The sequence below is a fragment of the Hirundo rustica genome, chromosome 8, assembly GCF_015227805.2.
Source record: "Hirundo rustica isolate bHirRus1 chromosome 8, bHirRus1.pri.v3, whole genome shotgun sequence".
Classification (NCBI taxonomy): Eukaryota; Metazoa; Chordata; class Aves; order Passeriformes; family Hirundinidae; genus Hirundo; species Hirundo rustica.
Window position 1 is genome coordinate 25,380,371 of NC_053457.1, and position 17,097 is coordinate 25,397,467.

General features: G+C 40.5%; 1 protein-coding gene across 5 annotated transcripts in view; it reads right to left on the reverse strand.

Annotated features, from left to right (window-relative positions):
* Positions 1 to 17,097, reverse strand: part of LOC120755975 (VPS10 domain-containing receptor SorCS1-like) — a 268,145-nt gene that overhangs the window by 52,768 nt on the left and 198,280 nt on the right. For all 5 annotated transcript variants that reach the window (XM_040071624.2, XM_040071621.2, XM_040071619.2 and 2 more), the window contains exons 7-10: positions 16,607 to 16,725; positions 14,276 to 14,365; positions 8,764 to 8,943; positions 4,640 to 4,786 (exon numbers count right to left, since the gene is read on the reverse strand). In XM_040071624.2, the coding sequence (XP_039927558.1) occupies positions 4,640 to 4,786; positions 8,764 to 8,943; positions 14,276 to 14,365; positions 16,607 to 16,725 (536 nt within the window). The remainder of the gene's footprint in view (positions 1 to 4,639; positions 4,787 to 8,763; positions 8,944 to 14,275; positions 14,366 to 16,606; positions 16,726 to 17,097) is intronic.

The window sequence follows — 17,097 nt, forward strand, 5'->3', positions numbered from 1 at the left end:
TTTCCTTTTCTGCCCGTCCTTTTGTGTTCCTCCTCCAGCTCCCATAGCTTAATTCACATACAGACATCTCACTGGTTTTCAGAATTTTCATCTCTCGTCTCTGTCCTTTTTGCTGTTACCAAAAGGCTACTAAAATCATTATTATCACCAGAATCTCAGGTCTGGGTTTCCCTGTCTTTGCCTGGTTTCCATCTGTGCCATCTGCTGCATGGCCACCAAGGGAAAGGCAACCACAGCATGGAGCATTTAAACTCTAGATAGAAGATAAAGCATAGGTGATAGAGACCATTGCTCTGCTCACTTCCACCGTTTTTACAGTTATGCTGGAGTTCATTACTTGCTTCCTAATATTTTCAAGCCAGCAGACTTATGCTCCCCCCTCAGGAAGCTCATCAGTCCTTAGTAAAATTTCTCATAGACATCCACAAACCCACTTTTGGCTGTTCTGCAAAGCCCACCTGAACTGTCTCCAATGGCAGGACACAATAAAAACCAGCTATTAGTGGCTGCTCCTCATCAGAAGTGGGAGAAAGTATCATAACACAAAGACCTAGGGGTCTTTGCTCACCTGCAAAAGCAAGGAGCAATGAAAAGAGATAAACACTTCCAAGAGAAACACCTCACTTAGATGCTTAAAATACTCTGTAGCAGATGGCATAAATGTGCCCCTTCATGAGAATATGATCTTTGTCCTGAAATCCATATAAATTCCTATGGAAAAGATAAAAAAAATGTGGGAGGGAATAAACAGATGTCTGGAGAAGCGAGGCACAGCAAAAAATATATAACTTGCCCAAGGTCACATAGGAAATTGGAGATAGAACCAAAAATTGAATCAAGATTCTCCTGAGATTCAGCCCTGTGTTTGAACCTTAAGTCCATCCTTGAAAGTTAATTGATTAACTCTTCAGGCTCAATGCCTGCCAGATAGAACTACTCCTCAGCTGAGCACTTCACAACACATGGTAAGCACCAAACTAAACCAGCATCTTTGGAATGAAGTACCTTGGTAGCTATTTCATGAAGATTAAGTACATTCATCTTAGAACACGAGTGGTATAAACAAGAAAAACAAAACCCTGGGATTAGATTTCCTCCTTCCTCATTATTTAGAGCTGTCTCATGTAAATTGCAAAGAAATTCTGAGTCCCTTAGAAAAACCACCTCGAGTGTACTGTCAGTAGAGGGACGGTTTTGTCTGGCTCACCCTGTTCTTCAACCAGATTCCTTCCTAACCTCCTTACCCAACAACTTAGCTTCTATGTACTTACTTCTGTTTTAATTCTCACTTAGTTTAGGTTTAAAGACCAGATGCACAGAGCACGCAGCCCTGCACTTGCAGGCGGGATGGGGACCGTACTGTCACTCTGGGAAATGGCAGATCCCATTTTGCCAATGAGCTGGAACATCCGTCATTGCTGAGTCCTGAGCTATTGCTGGAGACAATTATGCTGCAAACCAGCAGTGGGAAAGCATTAGTGTCTGCCGTGCAGCAGCGATGCCAGCTAAACTACATGTACAATGGACTAAGAAGAATTCACTTATCTATGCCATAAGGAAAAGCAGGATCGTGCCAGGAACAGTTATGTCTAGAAGGAAAAGGAGCAATTGACATAAAGATGTAAAACCAGTGATATGGGCATGGCTAAAGAGGTGAGTGGAGTTTGTGAAGTGTTTAAATGGTAAGATATGTCACACTGACAAGGAACAGAATTGCCTCAGAGCAGGGGAAAACTCCTTTTCTCCGCATTTTTCCTCAGCAGAAAAGCCTTATGGATCCTTCACTTATTTACAGGAATGTAAATTTAGAGTACTTTTGCTTCAAAAACTTCCCAACTTCTGTAGTTTATTCTCTATAATTTCTAGAATTTTTTCACTCCATATTTTGCCTTAATCTTTCCCACCATTAAGTGTGAACCTAGATGGGATTTTTAAATAGCTTGCCCCTCTTTCAGAATTGCTATTTCACTTTGTGGCTTGGTACATTTTCTGTACTTCTATCCCTCCCTTTCTATGGCAGGCAGACTGCCTGTTCCTGTAAAAACCTAACGAGCAAGTTTAGTTCAGATTTCAGCTATTTGCTTTCTTCCAGATTTGCAAGTTGACCAACTGGGACTCTACATGCTCAACCAAGGTTTCCTGCTCCTCTGCTGTTCCAAAAGCTGGTGAAAACCTAAACATGGAGGAGTGCTGAGACAATGAAAGAGGCCTCTTGCCTGTTTTACCCAATATAAGGGGAAGAGGAAAAATAAACAAGGCTAAATATTCTTTTTTCTGATAAAATACTTTCCGTCCTCCTGAAAGGACTGAGATACAAGGTTAAAGTCCATTGAGGATTTGCCCCTTAGCACCCTGAAATCACAGAACAATTCCTACACTTCAGCTCAAGTCACAGAGCACTTCAGAAGCCTAAACAGCATCCACTGAGCTTGCACAGGTGGAAGTAATTCTCAGAGCAAGTACATGGCTGCATAGAGAGCAAAATAAAAACAAACGAATGTTTAAATGGTTGTTTATGCACAGTGGAGCTCCAGGGATGTAAATGCAATCCCCAGAGAACTATGAGCTTTTCTAGGTCAGTTCTCACTGTTGTCCCCACACTTCTGTTCCTCCCCTTGACCCTTTGGCTTGTTCAAATTTATCACCCTCGAGGGAATTCAGCTTGTTCACACATATCTGGTCTAATTTTAAATGAAGTTTATTGTATTCTCTGGTGCCCACGGATATAGCAGATACAGTGTGGATGGGAAGGCTCGAAGGGAGCCATAACTCTCTCTCCCCCATTTCTGTTTCACACAAAGATATATATGATCACTTCCATTATATAATGGGTAACTACAGTGGTAGGCATCACCTCGTATATAAAACACCCAATTCCTGCAAACAGCTGCTCCATAAGGGCCACGCAGAGCAGCATCACTGGCTCACTTAGAACCAGAGTAGAGAGTCAGACTCTGCATGATCAGTGCACAAAAATACCAGGAAACACCTCTCAGAACTCTAACTTTAAATTTCTGGAAAAAAAAATAAAGTCTACTTTTATTATTTTACTTGCCTATGCGCTTTTTTTCTGTTGTCCCGCCTTGTCATTCCCCTAGAATATATGATACTATCATATCATATAATAAAAATCTTGAGTTTGTGATAAAATTGATTATAATTTGAGGTCAAGTTGTCTTTTTTTTTTTACTGATTATGTTTACTGATTATGTTTTACTGATTATGTTTTTTTACTGATTATGTTTGTACTGATTATGTTTTACTGATTATGTTTTTTTTTTACTGATTATGTTAACTTGAGTTAAAACTAGATTATACAATCGATTTGAAACACAAAGGCTTCATTACATAGTCCCTTCCAATGAACTGAATTGCTTTAAGCCTGCATAGTTTTTTTGCACGTCATCTTTTTTTTTGTTTTCACCTCATATAATTAAAAAATCACTTAGTTACAATTTTTAAAAATTTGAAAGAAGAAAACAAACCCAAAGAAATTTAGTCATGCATTGAAATAACTCTTCTGTCTTACCCACAGTCTTTCCTATTTATTTTTTCCAAACAGGACAGAAAATAAAGGACTTGCATTTTGGCACAATCAGAAAAATCAATTATTTGAACAGCTTCAAATACTTATTCTTTGCTCTTGCAATAGTGCATGACATTCAGTTAAGAGATTAGTGTAGCATTCAGCTACAAAATATAATGCTGATCCAGATTCTAATGCCTCAAAATGAGCGGTGTGGTGTGGTGTTTTGTGTGGGTTTTTTTTTTTGGTTTTTTTTTTTTTTTTTTTTTTTTTTTTTTTAATTGAAAACAACAAGCAAGTACAGGACAGCAGCAGCATCAAGAGCAATTTAAATGGTGTCCCTGATTCTGCCTGGAACCATACTATAATTAGTATAATATGAAAGCTATTGAGAATCCCAAACACAGGGGTTCTGAGTACTATCCCAATACTATGAATAGATTGTATCAGCTGAAACATATGTCAAAATCAGTTAAAGTGCTCTAATTTCATAGAGGTCTCCAATTCTATTCACATTACTTATATTTCACCTTCCCTCTTGCAAACTGTTTGAATATAATGATGATTAAAGACTTAGCTACATGTGGATCTATATCAATAAGTACAGAGATAGATACAATTTACACCAACACAAAGCTGTACATATATCTGGATGAATGTGTCGATTCTCACTTCTGAGCTCAAAGAGAAAATGATGGATGTTAATAAATATTAATGCCAACAGAGCAGCATGAAAGCAATCCCAGCTCTCTTTTCCTTTGAGCCTGTTTCCAGTTACTGTCACTCAGAGCTCTGAGCTACAGCAGCTCTCGCCTCCCATCTAGCGTCCAGAGAACGACTGCCAGACACAGCAGCCAGCTTCCCCTGCCCTTCCAGGGGACACAGCACTGCTGCAAAAGGCAGCTGATCCATACTGCTTACATTTGTTTCAGAAATTAAATTAAATTAAATTAAATTAAATTAAATTAAATTACAAGGCAATAACCCCTGGCAGCCCAAGCATGAAGCACTGCACTCTATGAAGATACACTGCCCACTCTTTGTTGTGTTACCTGGAAGAAAAAGATCGTTCTGGGGTATTACCACCCACCAGGCTCCCCCTCAGGTACTTACTAGGAGACACTGAATGGGATTTCCTCTCAGATCCGTGTGCGGAGCCTGCAACAAACTCCAGTCTCTCCCCTTATTGTAGGTGATGAAAGTTTTCACTTGGTTGTCAATCTTCTTGTTAGCCAAGAACATTCCCTTTATCCCTGCTACCTAGGAAAAATTGACATGGCTGAAAAATAGATCAAGTCCATGCAGGCTCTGTGCATGTCCCTTTTTTCTCAGTCAAACCCACCAGGGCTCTGACGGCTCTGTCAGTGTGGTCAGTGGCAAGCCGGGGTGCTGGGGAAAAGATAAAGCCATTACAGGTGCAAAGATGACAAATGGGAAAGAAATACTGTATTTCAGAATCATCATGGGAACATGGCAAGAGATCAGCAGCATTATCTATAAAGTGACAACCTCTCAACTGTGCAGGCATCCTTCCCCCTGAAAGATGAAACATGCACAGGCAATTATTTTTCTCTTGCACAGCAGCAGCAGGAAACAGCAGCAATTTTGGCCTTGTGAAGAAAACAGCAACACACACACATAAACTTGCAGTTCAGTGTTTCTATCCTCATCCAGCCTTCTTCAGACATTTCATCTAAGGATCTCAATGTGTTTCACAATTATCAGTGTTTCAACAAGATGACTTGGGCCACAGAAGTACTTTTGTTATGGTTTTGTATGTTGAGGAAACCAAAGCACAGGTGACTCAAGCAAGGCCATACAGAAGGCTAGTTACAGAGCTGGCAATGAGGTCCCCATCCTTTCACTTTTTCCTGGTGTTTTACCCAACAGTTTAAATTCACAGACCTGCAGGAGGATTTTGCAAAGACATGATGCTAACACATTCACATTGGAACCAAGCCTGAAAGTATCTCAGCGAGGAGAAAAAAAAAATGTTAACCTCAAACCACAACTCACACTGCAGAATGTTCCCATCTTCTCAGCACACTGAAAATCAATAGCGCAATAGCTGCTGCAGCTTGCGAATGAATTTGTTAGGCTGTCATTCTGCAATCTGAGCGCCGCAATAAAAAGGGAAGTGAAATCAGGAGAAGGAGGAGGAAAGTGAGAAACTTTCTGGTTTCCAGCAAGTCTGTTCAGTCATCCACCTCACCTCTGCGTATGATGTAGAATTACCAAGACAGACTCATTCATCAAGAGTTTTTATTCACAGAGATTAAACGGCATGGCATGTCAAACAGTTGCACAGCAGATTCTGATCTTTTTCCAGCTCAACCCATTTAATTATGTGGCTGGATTTGGATGCTACAGCTACCAGTGAATAGGACCTTATTGCACTTTTAATCACGTGCTGTGAGACTATTTGTGTACAGTGCTTTGGTACTTATTCAAACAGCACCTTCCTGAACTTCATTTCAAGTTCATAAAGACTTTGACATGGCTTGCTGCAAAGGGCAATAGTCTTTAAATTGAATAGTTAACTAATTCATTGTTGATATAAGCAGAAGAAAGATAACCTTTTCAATTTCCCAGCTGGATTGTTTGATCCCACCCAACTAAGTATTCAGGATTTCTTTGTTGTAGTAGAAAGGCACCCTGAAAAGACAAGGGTACTCCTGTGTCACAGTGATATTGCATGAAGAGACAGGGATGGAAAAATAACACAGCTCTGCCTTTCCTACCAGAGGCTAGAGCCTATAGCTGCAGTTTTACTTTGCTTCGCTGCTGTCCCAAAATTGTTCTATTATATAGTCCCTGTGAAACACTGGCCATAAATGATTAAAGAGCACTTTATATATCAGGCAATAAAAGTGTTCTGAAATCCTGATTTTTTTTTCTTTTTATGATTCTAGTTATGGGCTGGGACTCAGAATCCTTTCCTGAGAAAGCAAAGTTATTCTGTCAGTCTTGGACAGCTCTATCTTCAAAAAAGACTGCACACACATGCTTGTGTACTCTCAGAAGGAAGAGAGAGACTGACTGCATGTGCACAACCCTGAAACACATGGAGCTGTTCAGTCATAGCAGAGAGAGACCCAGGCAAGCAAGTGCACCACCACCAGTGGTCAGAGAGGAAAGCACTCCATCAGCTCCCACAAAGGAACTGTAGAACCCTCACCACCCTGAATGCATTGTGTCCAGATACTAATGCTGCTCTACGCCTTCAGAAAGATCCATACAAGACACTGGAACACACAGCTCTAAAGACATTTCTCACTCCCCATCACCACCTTCATACCTCATACTTCTCAGCCAACACATTTCCTGCTAGAAAAACGTTCATTCCAGAGTGACAGGCATAGATACCATAGCTACAGACACACCTCCCCACAGTCTGTTATCACTTCAGCTGTGGATTGTCACAGGCAGGACTGTCCTGGTGTGGACCATTGCAACAGAGCCACATCAGATCACTGGGCAACACAGGAACTAGAAAGGGTGCTCAGACACAGTGGTCAGTGATTTAGCTCTTCCCTCACTTCATGAGGAGGTCAATAGGACAACCTTTTTATGAACAGAAGGAGACAACATGAAAGAATTTTTATTTTCTCTTTGTACCCAGTGCAATTCACTGCTTGGCAGCATTGAGCAGACTTATCCTTGATTTAGAATCAATGTAGGAATTACACACATAAACATGTTCACTGCAATGCAACCAGAAGAACTTACTTTTAACACCCAACAAACATGCACACAAACACCTGCACATTATACAGGCCTCTCTCTGGCATCTTCTCTAATGATGATGCTTTTTTAAATATACTGCTGCCACCAGTGAAGGACTCATTTGGCAATCTCTCCACTTACTTTTAATTTATCTGTGGATTTTTTTTCTCCTCTTGCATTCCTCTCCATTTTCCCCTAGATCACTATAAAAATCTGACTCAGAGAGCCATGCTCTGTTCCCTTCCAGCAAGAACATCAAACTGAAAGGAAGGTTTGTGCCAGGTTCCATGTCAGCCAATATTTCTTCTATCTAGATCATCAGCAAATATGATGTTGCAAGTCTGATTTCATCTATTTCAATCCAGGTTGCTGTGTGGTGTCAGATGAATAAAACAAAACAAAAGATTTTCTTTACCCCCTGGGATGTAGGACACCTTTACATAATGCAGTAAAGCTGCTTCCCCAGCTGACAGTAATAAGAGGCAACAGTTTTTTCCATGGGCTGCCAGCACTGTGGAGAGATTAATGGTAAAAAATCCAAACGACTGAAATGGCAGTGCCCATCCTCCTCTGGTCCATCTGCACTGATGTATAACTCTTTGGCTCTCTGGACAATTCAAGGTGGTTTCCAACTAGAGGGCAGCTGAAGGAAAACTGCGGAGCAGAGCTAATATTGGAACAGTGACAAGGAAATACGGGAAACATCTTCACCTTCAAAGGCACCCAGACCTTTATTCTAAATGGTCAGAAAATACCCTGAAGGAGACCTGAAAACAGAACCTAACCTTCAGAAAAGCAGCTGAGGATTGAACTTCTCCTCAGCTGAGTGTTTGTCTCCAGAGGGAAAAAAATGCAGCAGAGCAAGAGATGGACAATGGCACATTAGAAGTCCCACTCTTAGGATCAGTTGGCATAAAAAGCAATGCAAATTGGCCTTTTTATGGTGAGCTTGAGCAGAGAACACTCGTTCAGAAAAAGGCTCAGGGTAAAAAGGGCATCAAAATGAGGTACGAGAGTTTCCATGTTCATGGGATAGCCCAAGAGGGCCTATCTATAACCACCTAAGTTCCCAGGATAGTCCAAGCTGAGAAAGGTGACAAGGACAGCTGAAAACTGCAGTCTCTCCTTAACTTCTAAAACAAGATATTAGGTTGCCAGAAATACAACAAAAATTGGGGAATGATATTATTGAGACTGCTGTGAGCTTTCAGAGCCATAGAGCCAACATGGGTCCAAACAGGATTTTGGCTGACAAAGAGAGTTCCTCTTACCATCTGAATGAACTATCCCATAACTTTTTCCTATGCATCAAAGAGCCATGAGCTGTTCCTCACCTGAGAACTTACTGGTGAACTCAGCAGTAAATCTAGGAAAGGTAAAACTCTGTGTTTAGTCATTTGTTGGCTTTGCTGTTCACACGCATTTTACAAGACTGATGTGCACGGAGGAAACGGTACTGGGATCATGTGAGCTCCTGAGATAGCCATGAAATATTCGGCGTTATGACATACCTCATAGAGGTCAATCATCACATTCCCCTCCAGCCCTTGACTACTCTTGACGTTTTCCAAGGCCAGGGTGAAGTAGACCCCTCGGGTGTCGGAGATGTACAGATTGTACGTGTCGTTCTGGTTCCACTCCTGTACAGCTGCAAACACCTGATTCTCATCTGTGCTGATAACATGCATGTCCTGGGGATAGAAAAGAGAGGCAGGGCACTTGAGGGAGCTCTGTGCTGCCATTTCCAATGGCACCGAAGTTACTGGGGAGGAGCAAGGGATATATTTAGGCTGGAGTTTAATCGGGAACTCAGTAGACAATACTGTGGCATTTCATTATTTTATTGTCTACAGCCACTGTAAGCAAGTAATTCCATCCAGGAATATTTTACACCGGCTCTCTTCTGCCAGTTTTCAAAGCAGTAATTAACTGATGAGGTGTTAATTGAACATTTACATTGGCACTAGTTATACAGCAGCACTTTCACTCCCCTTACCAACACCTTCATTTTAATGAATATTTTGTCTGGGGAACAGGGAGGGTTGTTTATTTGTTGGGGTTTTTTTTTCTGTTTAGCATCTGAGTGATTCCACTCCTGACTAAATCACAGATATTAAAAATTTAGTGGTAAAAAACAAACAAACAAACAAACAAACATGAAAGAAAGAACGAAAGAAAGAAAGAAAGAAAGAAAGAAAGAAAGAAAGAAAGAAAGAAAGAAAGAAAGAAAGAAAGAAAGAAAGAAAGAAAGAAAGAAAGAAAGAAAGAAAGAAAGAAAGAAAGAAAGAAAGAAAGAAAGAAAGAAAGAAAGAAAGAAAGAAAGATCCTCTGAAACATCTGTTTCTTGCCCAGCATTCAGAAGCCAAATATTCTCAGGACCTGATACAAGTGGGAACGAATGAGGGAACATCTGCTGTTATCTACTGATTCTAATGACAATGTGGGCTGGAGCCAAGGACCTGGACCACTATACCAAACAGCACACCCCAAGAAATAAAACAGAAAAACAACCCTAATCCTCACTAGATATAAAGAACAGAAATGTAGTTAGATGAGTAGTGTAATGAGAGATGTTTTGTTTTACTCTGTTTCTTCTGTGTTTCCGGAGGCAGGAAGCAATGAATTTGCAGAATGCGTAAGTGAGGAAAAAACAGGAACTATTGAACCTGATCCCATCTTTCAATGCCTGGAGAAAGTATTATTGCCCATTTTATTTTATTTTATTTTCCATTACAATGGAAAAAGCCACCAAGAGAGATCATTATAATGAAATTCCCAGGCTCTATCTGCCCAGCACAGGCACCCTGAGTTCTTTGGTGCCATAAAAACCTGTGGAGGTAGGAAAAGAAATGAAGATTTCTTAGCACCAGGTGATTCCCAGAAGACTCAGCTGTTCAGTCTGTTTTGGGCAGATAGCCCAAAGTTATTCTGCTTCCATGAATCTCAGCCAGGACTTTCTATATGCAAAACTGAGAACTTTATCAGAAAATATACTCTTTGGAAGCTCATGCTACTTCTCCCTTCTGTTAATAATAGTCTTTGAAAATTCAGTGTCTGGTGGCTTTTTAGGGATGAAGCTTTGTAATATAAAAACAAAAAAGTAATATAATGAAGGAATTTGGTCTATAAATTTGAAAGTGGATTCACCATGGAGTTAAGATTCACAACAGTTGCTTTTTCATCCAAATTCAGATCTGAATACAGAGTGGATGAATATGCATTTGATTTACTTTCTTCGCTGCATTGGAGAAAATCATGTCCCAGAAGATGGACTCGTTTTGTGAAGGAACAGATTGGCTTAATTCCCGAGGCAATAGGAAAAGTAATATAAGTCCCACCAAGTCCTACTAATTTTGGCTGTGAACAGACAGCCTCTCTCAGCTCCAGCTGTGCCAGTAGGAGTTACAGCCACAGCTGTTTGTCTGTGGCTCCTCATTTCAGACTGTCACCATGGTTCTATCTGCTGGTAGATCTACACCAGCAGGTGTTCCCAGTGTGCTTCAGGCAACATTGGCTAGCACAGCTCTAATCTCAAGTGTTAATCTCTGCACACATGGGCAGGCCTCTCCATTCGAACACAGACAGAAATAATAAGTAAAACTTGTTTTCCTGGTGAATGTACTTTTTCATTACCTTACCATTTCATTCAGTAGTTTTGTAAAAACTGTGGGAGAGGGGTAAAAAGCTGCTTTGATCAACGGCAGAGAAAACTAAAGGTAATTTCACAAATGCTGAAGAAGCAAACAAGTTAATTTATTCACTAGATGTTTCCTGCATTTGATCAGAGCATGATGTAAGATGGAAGTCTAAAGAAGATTCCAGTAAGCCTGAAGGAATTTAAGCCTAGGGAAGTAGAGATTAAGACTGAATTGGCATAATATACGAAATGCAGAAAGTCAAAAAGTATAGCACTCCAACTGTTGCCTTTGGGGATAAATTAACTTTTCCTCTTAATATAGCCTTGTCCAAGAGATGCAGCAACGATGTACAGCTTTTATAGAAAAGGATGAGTATGTGGACATCAAACAGATCTTGGACCAGCATCAGGAATTCATTTCCACACTGGGAAAATTAAAATTAATCAGCATATCATATGCTTTTTTTTCAGAGTGATTTAATTTTTTTTGGGGGGTAGGAATAATACAAAACTACAGCCTTGCTCTTGATATAGCACAAGCTCCTTACAGAGATGGAAGAGGACAGGAATGTGAAGCAAGGCACCTTTCTCAAATAGTCATCACCCTCAGGGGCTGCCCTTGCATTTGTCTACTGAGAGCCTGATTTATTTTTTTCTCTCTGTTCCAGAACATACTGGAAGTACATTAATATGCAGTTCTACTATCTGTCCCTTTTGCCTTTTCAAAGACAAAGTAACATGATCCTGTACATGGATTTGAGCAGGTGCCTTCTCAAAAAACTAAAAGCCGAGGCTTTCTGAATTACTAAACAATTTCCCCTTTTGCTTTTGGTCAGGGAACACTTCTTTCCTGGCAAGTTAAATAGTAGGGATGTGTAATGCCAGTTTTATTCTGCCAGCTCTGTTGGTCAGAGCATGGGGCTAATAACAACAGGGTTGTGGGATCAGTCCCATATGGGCCATTCACTCAAGTGTTAGAGTTGATGATCCTGGAGGGTCCCTTCCAACCCAGAATACTCTGAAATGTCTGCAAAGATGCTGGGTTTTGCCTTTGCCTTCTGTGAAATTACTGGGGCTGTCAGCTCTTCTATGGTCTGTATTTAAGGATCTTATGTATTCATTTTTGCTTATTGTTTCTTCCATCAGGATGTGCGTCCTGAGGTTGAAAGCAAGTGATGAATTTAAAACAGAGGTACCATATAAACCCATCCCATCAACCTAATCAACCCAATACCAGTCAAGACAGGTATTTTTAAAAGAGAAATTGCTTGACTTGCTTCAGCATCCACAAATGTCTGCCCAGTGCATTGAGCTAAACTGGAATAAATACACATTTTAATTTAAATGTGTACATTTAAGGTGATTTTCATGAGTGACATTACAGCGTGTGACAAAGCCCACATTGTGGTGCTGTGGCACAGAACAGGCAGCATCAACATCACTGCAACAATTAACAGATCTCAATAAAAACTATTTACAGGTTTAACACAACCTGTATGCACATATGGCATCTGTCTGAAAGGAACAGAGTTTCAAGTTTATTTAGGCTTTTAATCAAAGTAGCTGCAAGGCTGTCAGCAATAATAATATTTTAGTTTGATTTGCTGTGGGCCATCATGCCTGAGCAGCAGCATCACCTGCCAAGGCTGCCTACTGTCACATGCCTCCAGTTCAGGAAGAGTGACAGGCAGAGACAAAAAGCTTGATATTTCCACCTTCAATTCCAGAAATCACTTAGTACTGTTTACCATTTTTGGCCCCTCTTTCTTAGCTGAAGGAGATAAAAGAGAATTTGGGCATAAAAGAAGCTGTATGTTCCAATTCCTTGAATAATATAACTCTCTGTGCATTTTTCATAAAAGTGACTATTTTGCTTTGATAGCAGCCTCCTAGACAGCCACGGTTCCACTGTAGCTCCTTCCAAGCCAAACTCAGCTCTTCAGACTTTGAAGATATTCCGAGATTGTGACAAAGCATCTTTCTTTGGGTCAAATAACGTGAATATATTGCTCCAATTCCTGTTCTCTGGAACACAGTGTAATTTAATTCTAGTGCATTTTCCCTGGCTCTCCAGCAATCTCTTTGAGTAGCTGGACAAAAAATAAATGTGGGCTAAAGGAAACAATAAGTTTAAAGCAAATACTGTCTCTATAGATGGTCTGAATTGGCTATAAATAATAATTTTTATTTGGCTTTTACAATAACCATGCTAAAATGCAACTCCGTTGCTAAGGGTTCCTTCAAAGAACACCTTTTTAAATCTGATCTGAATTTGCAGAGTGATTTCTCTTGCTTGGGCAGGAAGTTTCAAAGCAACCTATCTTAAAATGTGACTGAAAATTTTGAGGCAGACCACAGGTCTCCAGTGTCAGAGCTAAGATCTCATGGCTTCTGGTGTGGTCCTCACTGTTCTGCAGGCTGGTTTCCAGAGCTGTGAACAGGAGCAAAGGCTCCAACAGCAGAGTAGGGAAGGTGAGGCACAGAAGGGCTGGGTTTGAGCTGCAGTCTCTTTACATGAAGGTCACCCAGTCAATCCACTATAAACAGGTCTGTTGGGTTGAGGAATCAAAGACAGCTAGTTGAGAAATTAGCCAAGTTATCCCTTTGAACATTTCCATCTACTTCTTTTCTTCCTTTTGACAATCCCTGCTTAGCTTCTGGGAATGCATATGCCCTCTGATGTTAGATCTCATATAGAATCCATAGGATTACTTGCTACCTTTCAGCTTAAATCTCATTTAAGACAGACTGTATCAAGAATGAAAAGGCCAAAGAAAAAGTCCTCTGTCTTTGTTAGGAACCCATTAGGACCCCAGCTTTAAATTGGTGGTTTCCTCAAAATGGAGTTAACATTTTACATAGGTCTTTCAAAAAATTCAGCTTCAGAAGGCAGAAATATCCTTTCAAGCTCCAATGCTAATTCACCATTGTTAATTAGGCCAGAGACAGAGCAGGCACACAAAGACATCTTTCTGCTTGGTTCCCATTAAAATCTACTAATGAGGCAAAGCACAAAAAGCTACCCATACAAGACAGAGAGAGGAGAAGTGAATTTAAAGACAAAAAAAAAAAAAAAAAAAAAAAAAAAAAAAAAAAAAAAAAAAAAAAAAAAAAAAGAGACTCTCCTCCAAAACTTCATTAATTAACCATAAAGAAATGGTAATTGATGTGGTCTGTGGTATCTATTTCATGCTCATGTCCTTGACTAGCTAAAGTGCTGACTTTTGGCTTTAGTCCTTTCTTGCTTGCAAATGCTCTGTTAAAGAGGAATACTGTTTTCACTCACTGCTTGTCATCTTGCAGTTACTTTTGCTGGACTCGAGATCTTCTGTGCAATCTAAATATATGTATTTGCTCATATGGGAATTCTTGAAGAAGCAACCTACCTTGGGCAAGGAGTACTTTGGCAGCTTCATCTGTGCAAATGGGCTCCTCCTATAAGAAACGTAATAATGTGGTCTTCCACCTGATGTCAGCTACGAGAGAAACAGGAAAGATATCATCAGGTTTTTCTTTCTTTTTTTTTTTTTAATTATTATTATTATCAGAAAGAATATCAAACAAAAGCTGTTAAGAGAAACACCACCACAGTGTGGTAGCAATGGCATGAAGTGCAGTGCTGTTACAGCTGAGGAATAAACATTGATCCAACTGACAGTGGCTGAAAAAGAAAACAAGAGGAATCCTATTTTCAGCAAAGAGAGACAATCTCGTGTGAAAACTTGTGATGTCTTGACTTCAGCTGGGCCATTCTGTCACCTCCTGATACCACAGCTCTCCCGTGCCTTACCAGAACACTCTCTGTTCTCTGCTACCTGCAGAGCTGCCCTGCAGGCTGTTGATTAGGTCAGCAGATTGGCAGACATGAGGCTTGATTTTTATTTCTGCTTCCAGCTTTGGCTCCTGTGTGGCCCTGGACAAGCCATCATAGGTATCAGCCATGAGATCAGCTAAATATTCACAGATATGGAGGGCAGGAGAAGCTTGGTCGATTTGGCATGTTTGTGAATCTGGCCATATGTTTAAGTGCATAAATACTGACAGCAGACCTTGAAAATGCTGGGTTAGAGCAATGTGAGGTATCATTTTCTATCACCTATTAAGGGAGGAAAAAGGAAAGAAAAAAGCTGTCAATTTTATCTGGCTTCCAGTGCTGCTGAAGTATAATCAACGTTTGTAAAGTACTTTGAAATCCTTGGATGAAAGATACTGAAGAACAAATATTCTAAGGGATTCTCTGTGCAGAACTTTGCCTTAATTGCTTGATACCTGCACTTATCAAGATTTTTCTTTAGTAGTAAGTGTTTTAAAATGCACTGCAGTAGTTTAAAACGCAAGATACACAGAGGCAAGGTTCATACCAGATTAAGTAAAATAAGCAAAATTTCTCTTTCTGAAGCTCTTCAACTTTTTTTTTTTTTTTTTTTTTTTTTTTTTTTTTTTTTTTTTTAAGGGGACTGGGCAAAAGTTATGGGAAGGAAGGCCAGAGATATTTTTAATGAGAGAGTGTGAGTTTGTAAATAAAACAAGTTGAGTAGGAAAATAAACTCCCATTCCTTTATCCTGTTTCTTTTAAGCCTACTAATTCATTCCAAATGGCTTAGCTGCAGAAAAGCCATATGGAGATCAAGGAAGGAAGGGAAGGCTAGAAGGAGGGTGTTCATCTATTCCTCCAAGCATACACAGCCTGGCATAGGGCTCTTCCTCCTCTGAAGAACAGAAGGGATAACACCAGATCCAGCGACAGCCAGGAGGGCTAAAGAGAAATGCTCCAGCTCCCGTGTCAGTCAGACACAAACACACAGTCCTTCTGGAATGAGGGAGTGTGGCTGAGCAGTGACACATGCCCCTGCTTCCCCTGCCACATAAATATTTCCTTTTTCCCTCACACATGCTGGGCACAAGAGCTGTTCTGAAGCGTATGTCCCAGATTTATTTGTGGATTATTCAGACTGTTGTTTAAGACTGAGTTCATTAACTGAAGCCAATTAGCAATCAACTAACCCAATGCAAAATATCAATCCTCTCTCTTCCCTCCACTCACAAGCATGCTAAACTATAAACTGTCTGGAAGCCCGGTTTAGTGCTAATGATCTCTAGCTCACCTCCATGTTCCCTGCAATTCTGTTGTTATTTTCCTCCTCTTCAGCTGACATTAAATGGACACTGGCAGCAGGCTAATGAAACCCTCACTGGTTCAAATCTATTCACCAGTTCTCACCTGGAACACAGCCTGGCTGAGTACATCCCATCTTCTGTCTTTTTACTATAATCACAACTGAGGCATAACAATAAAGCCTGATTACTCCTTTGGTGCTTTCCCTGACTCCCTCCCTTCTTTCCTACTTTCCGCTCATACTCAAAAAAGCTTTGGTCTGCTCCCTTGAAATAGCAGATGAGTGACCACCACTCATCTAGGGGGTTAAAGCAGTAATTCCAGAGTGCTGATGAGATTCAAGGAGTGTCACAAAGCACTCCAGCACACAGAGAACATACTTCAGCCCTACAGAGACAAGACACTAGAGCTTAAAGGAACACAGTTAGCATTGAAACAAGCTGCTACAACCCACTCAGTGCCTTTGAGGATCCAGTGTTGTGTGAGCAGTTGCAAGCTAACACACATGCACACATGCAAAGGAACGCAAGAGAAAATAATAGAAGACGGACTAATATAATATAAAGTAATAGAATAAATAAGAGAAGAGGGCGTTCTGCACCTGAACAAAGACATAATCACCCTGGACGATCAGGGAGTTATGGTCAATGTAGCCTGGAAAGGGTTTGCTACGAGTGGCTTCACTGCAGTTCTGCATCTTGCAGGTGATGTATTGGGCATCTGAAAGGAAAAGAACAAAAACAATACACTTGAGATCCTGAGCACAGATTCTTCCTGCTGTCATAAACCTGTTTGCTGAGGTGGCATTTCTGCTTCCCAGATTCATTTGAAGGGAACTGACAGCATCCATTCAACACCACACAACCCTTCTTTCCCTTATATCCTTCGTAATTCCACCCTTGATTACTTTCTTCCTTTAACACCCTTCCTTCTTTACCTGCCTCAACCTCCCATTCTTCTTTTCATTCTGCCCCAGATCAGAGGTCAGAGCCATACATTCTTACCGAGGGAGAACCTTCTATGATGAACCTCTGTATTTCCTACAGCATTTACACTCTGTAGAGTAATGCAGATCGACTTGGAAAGTACCTC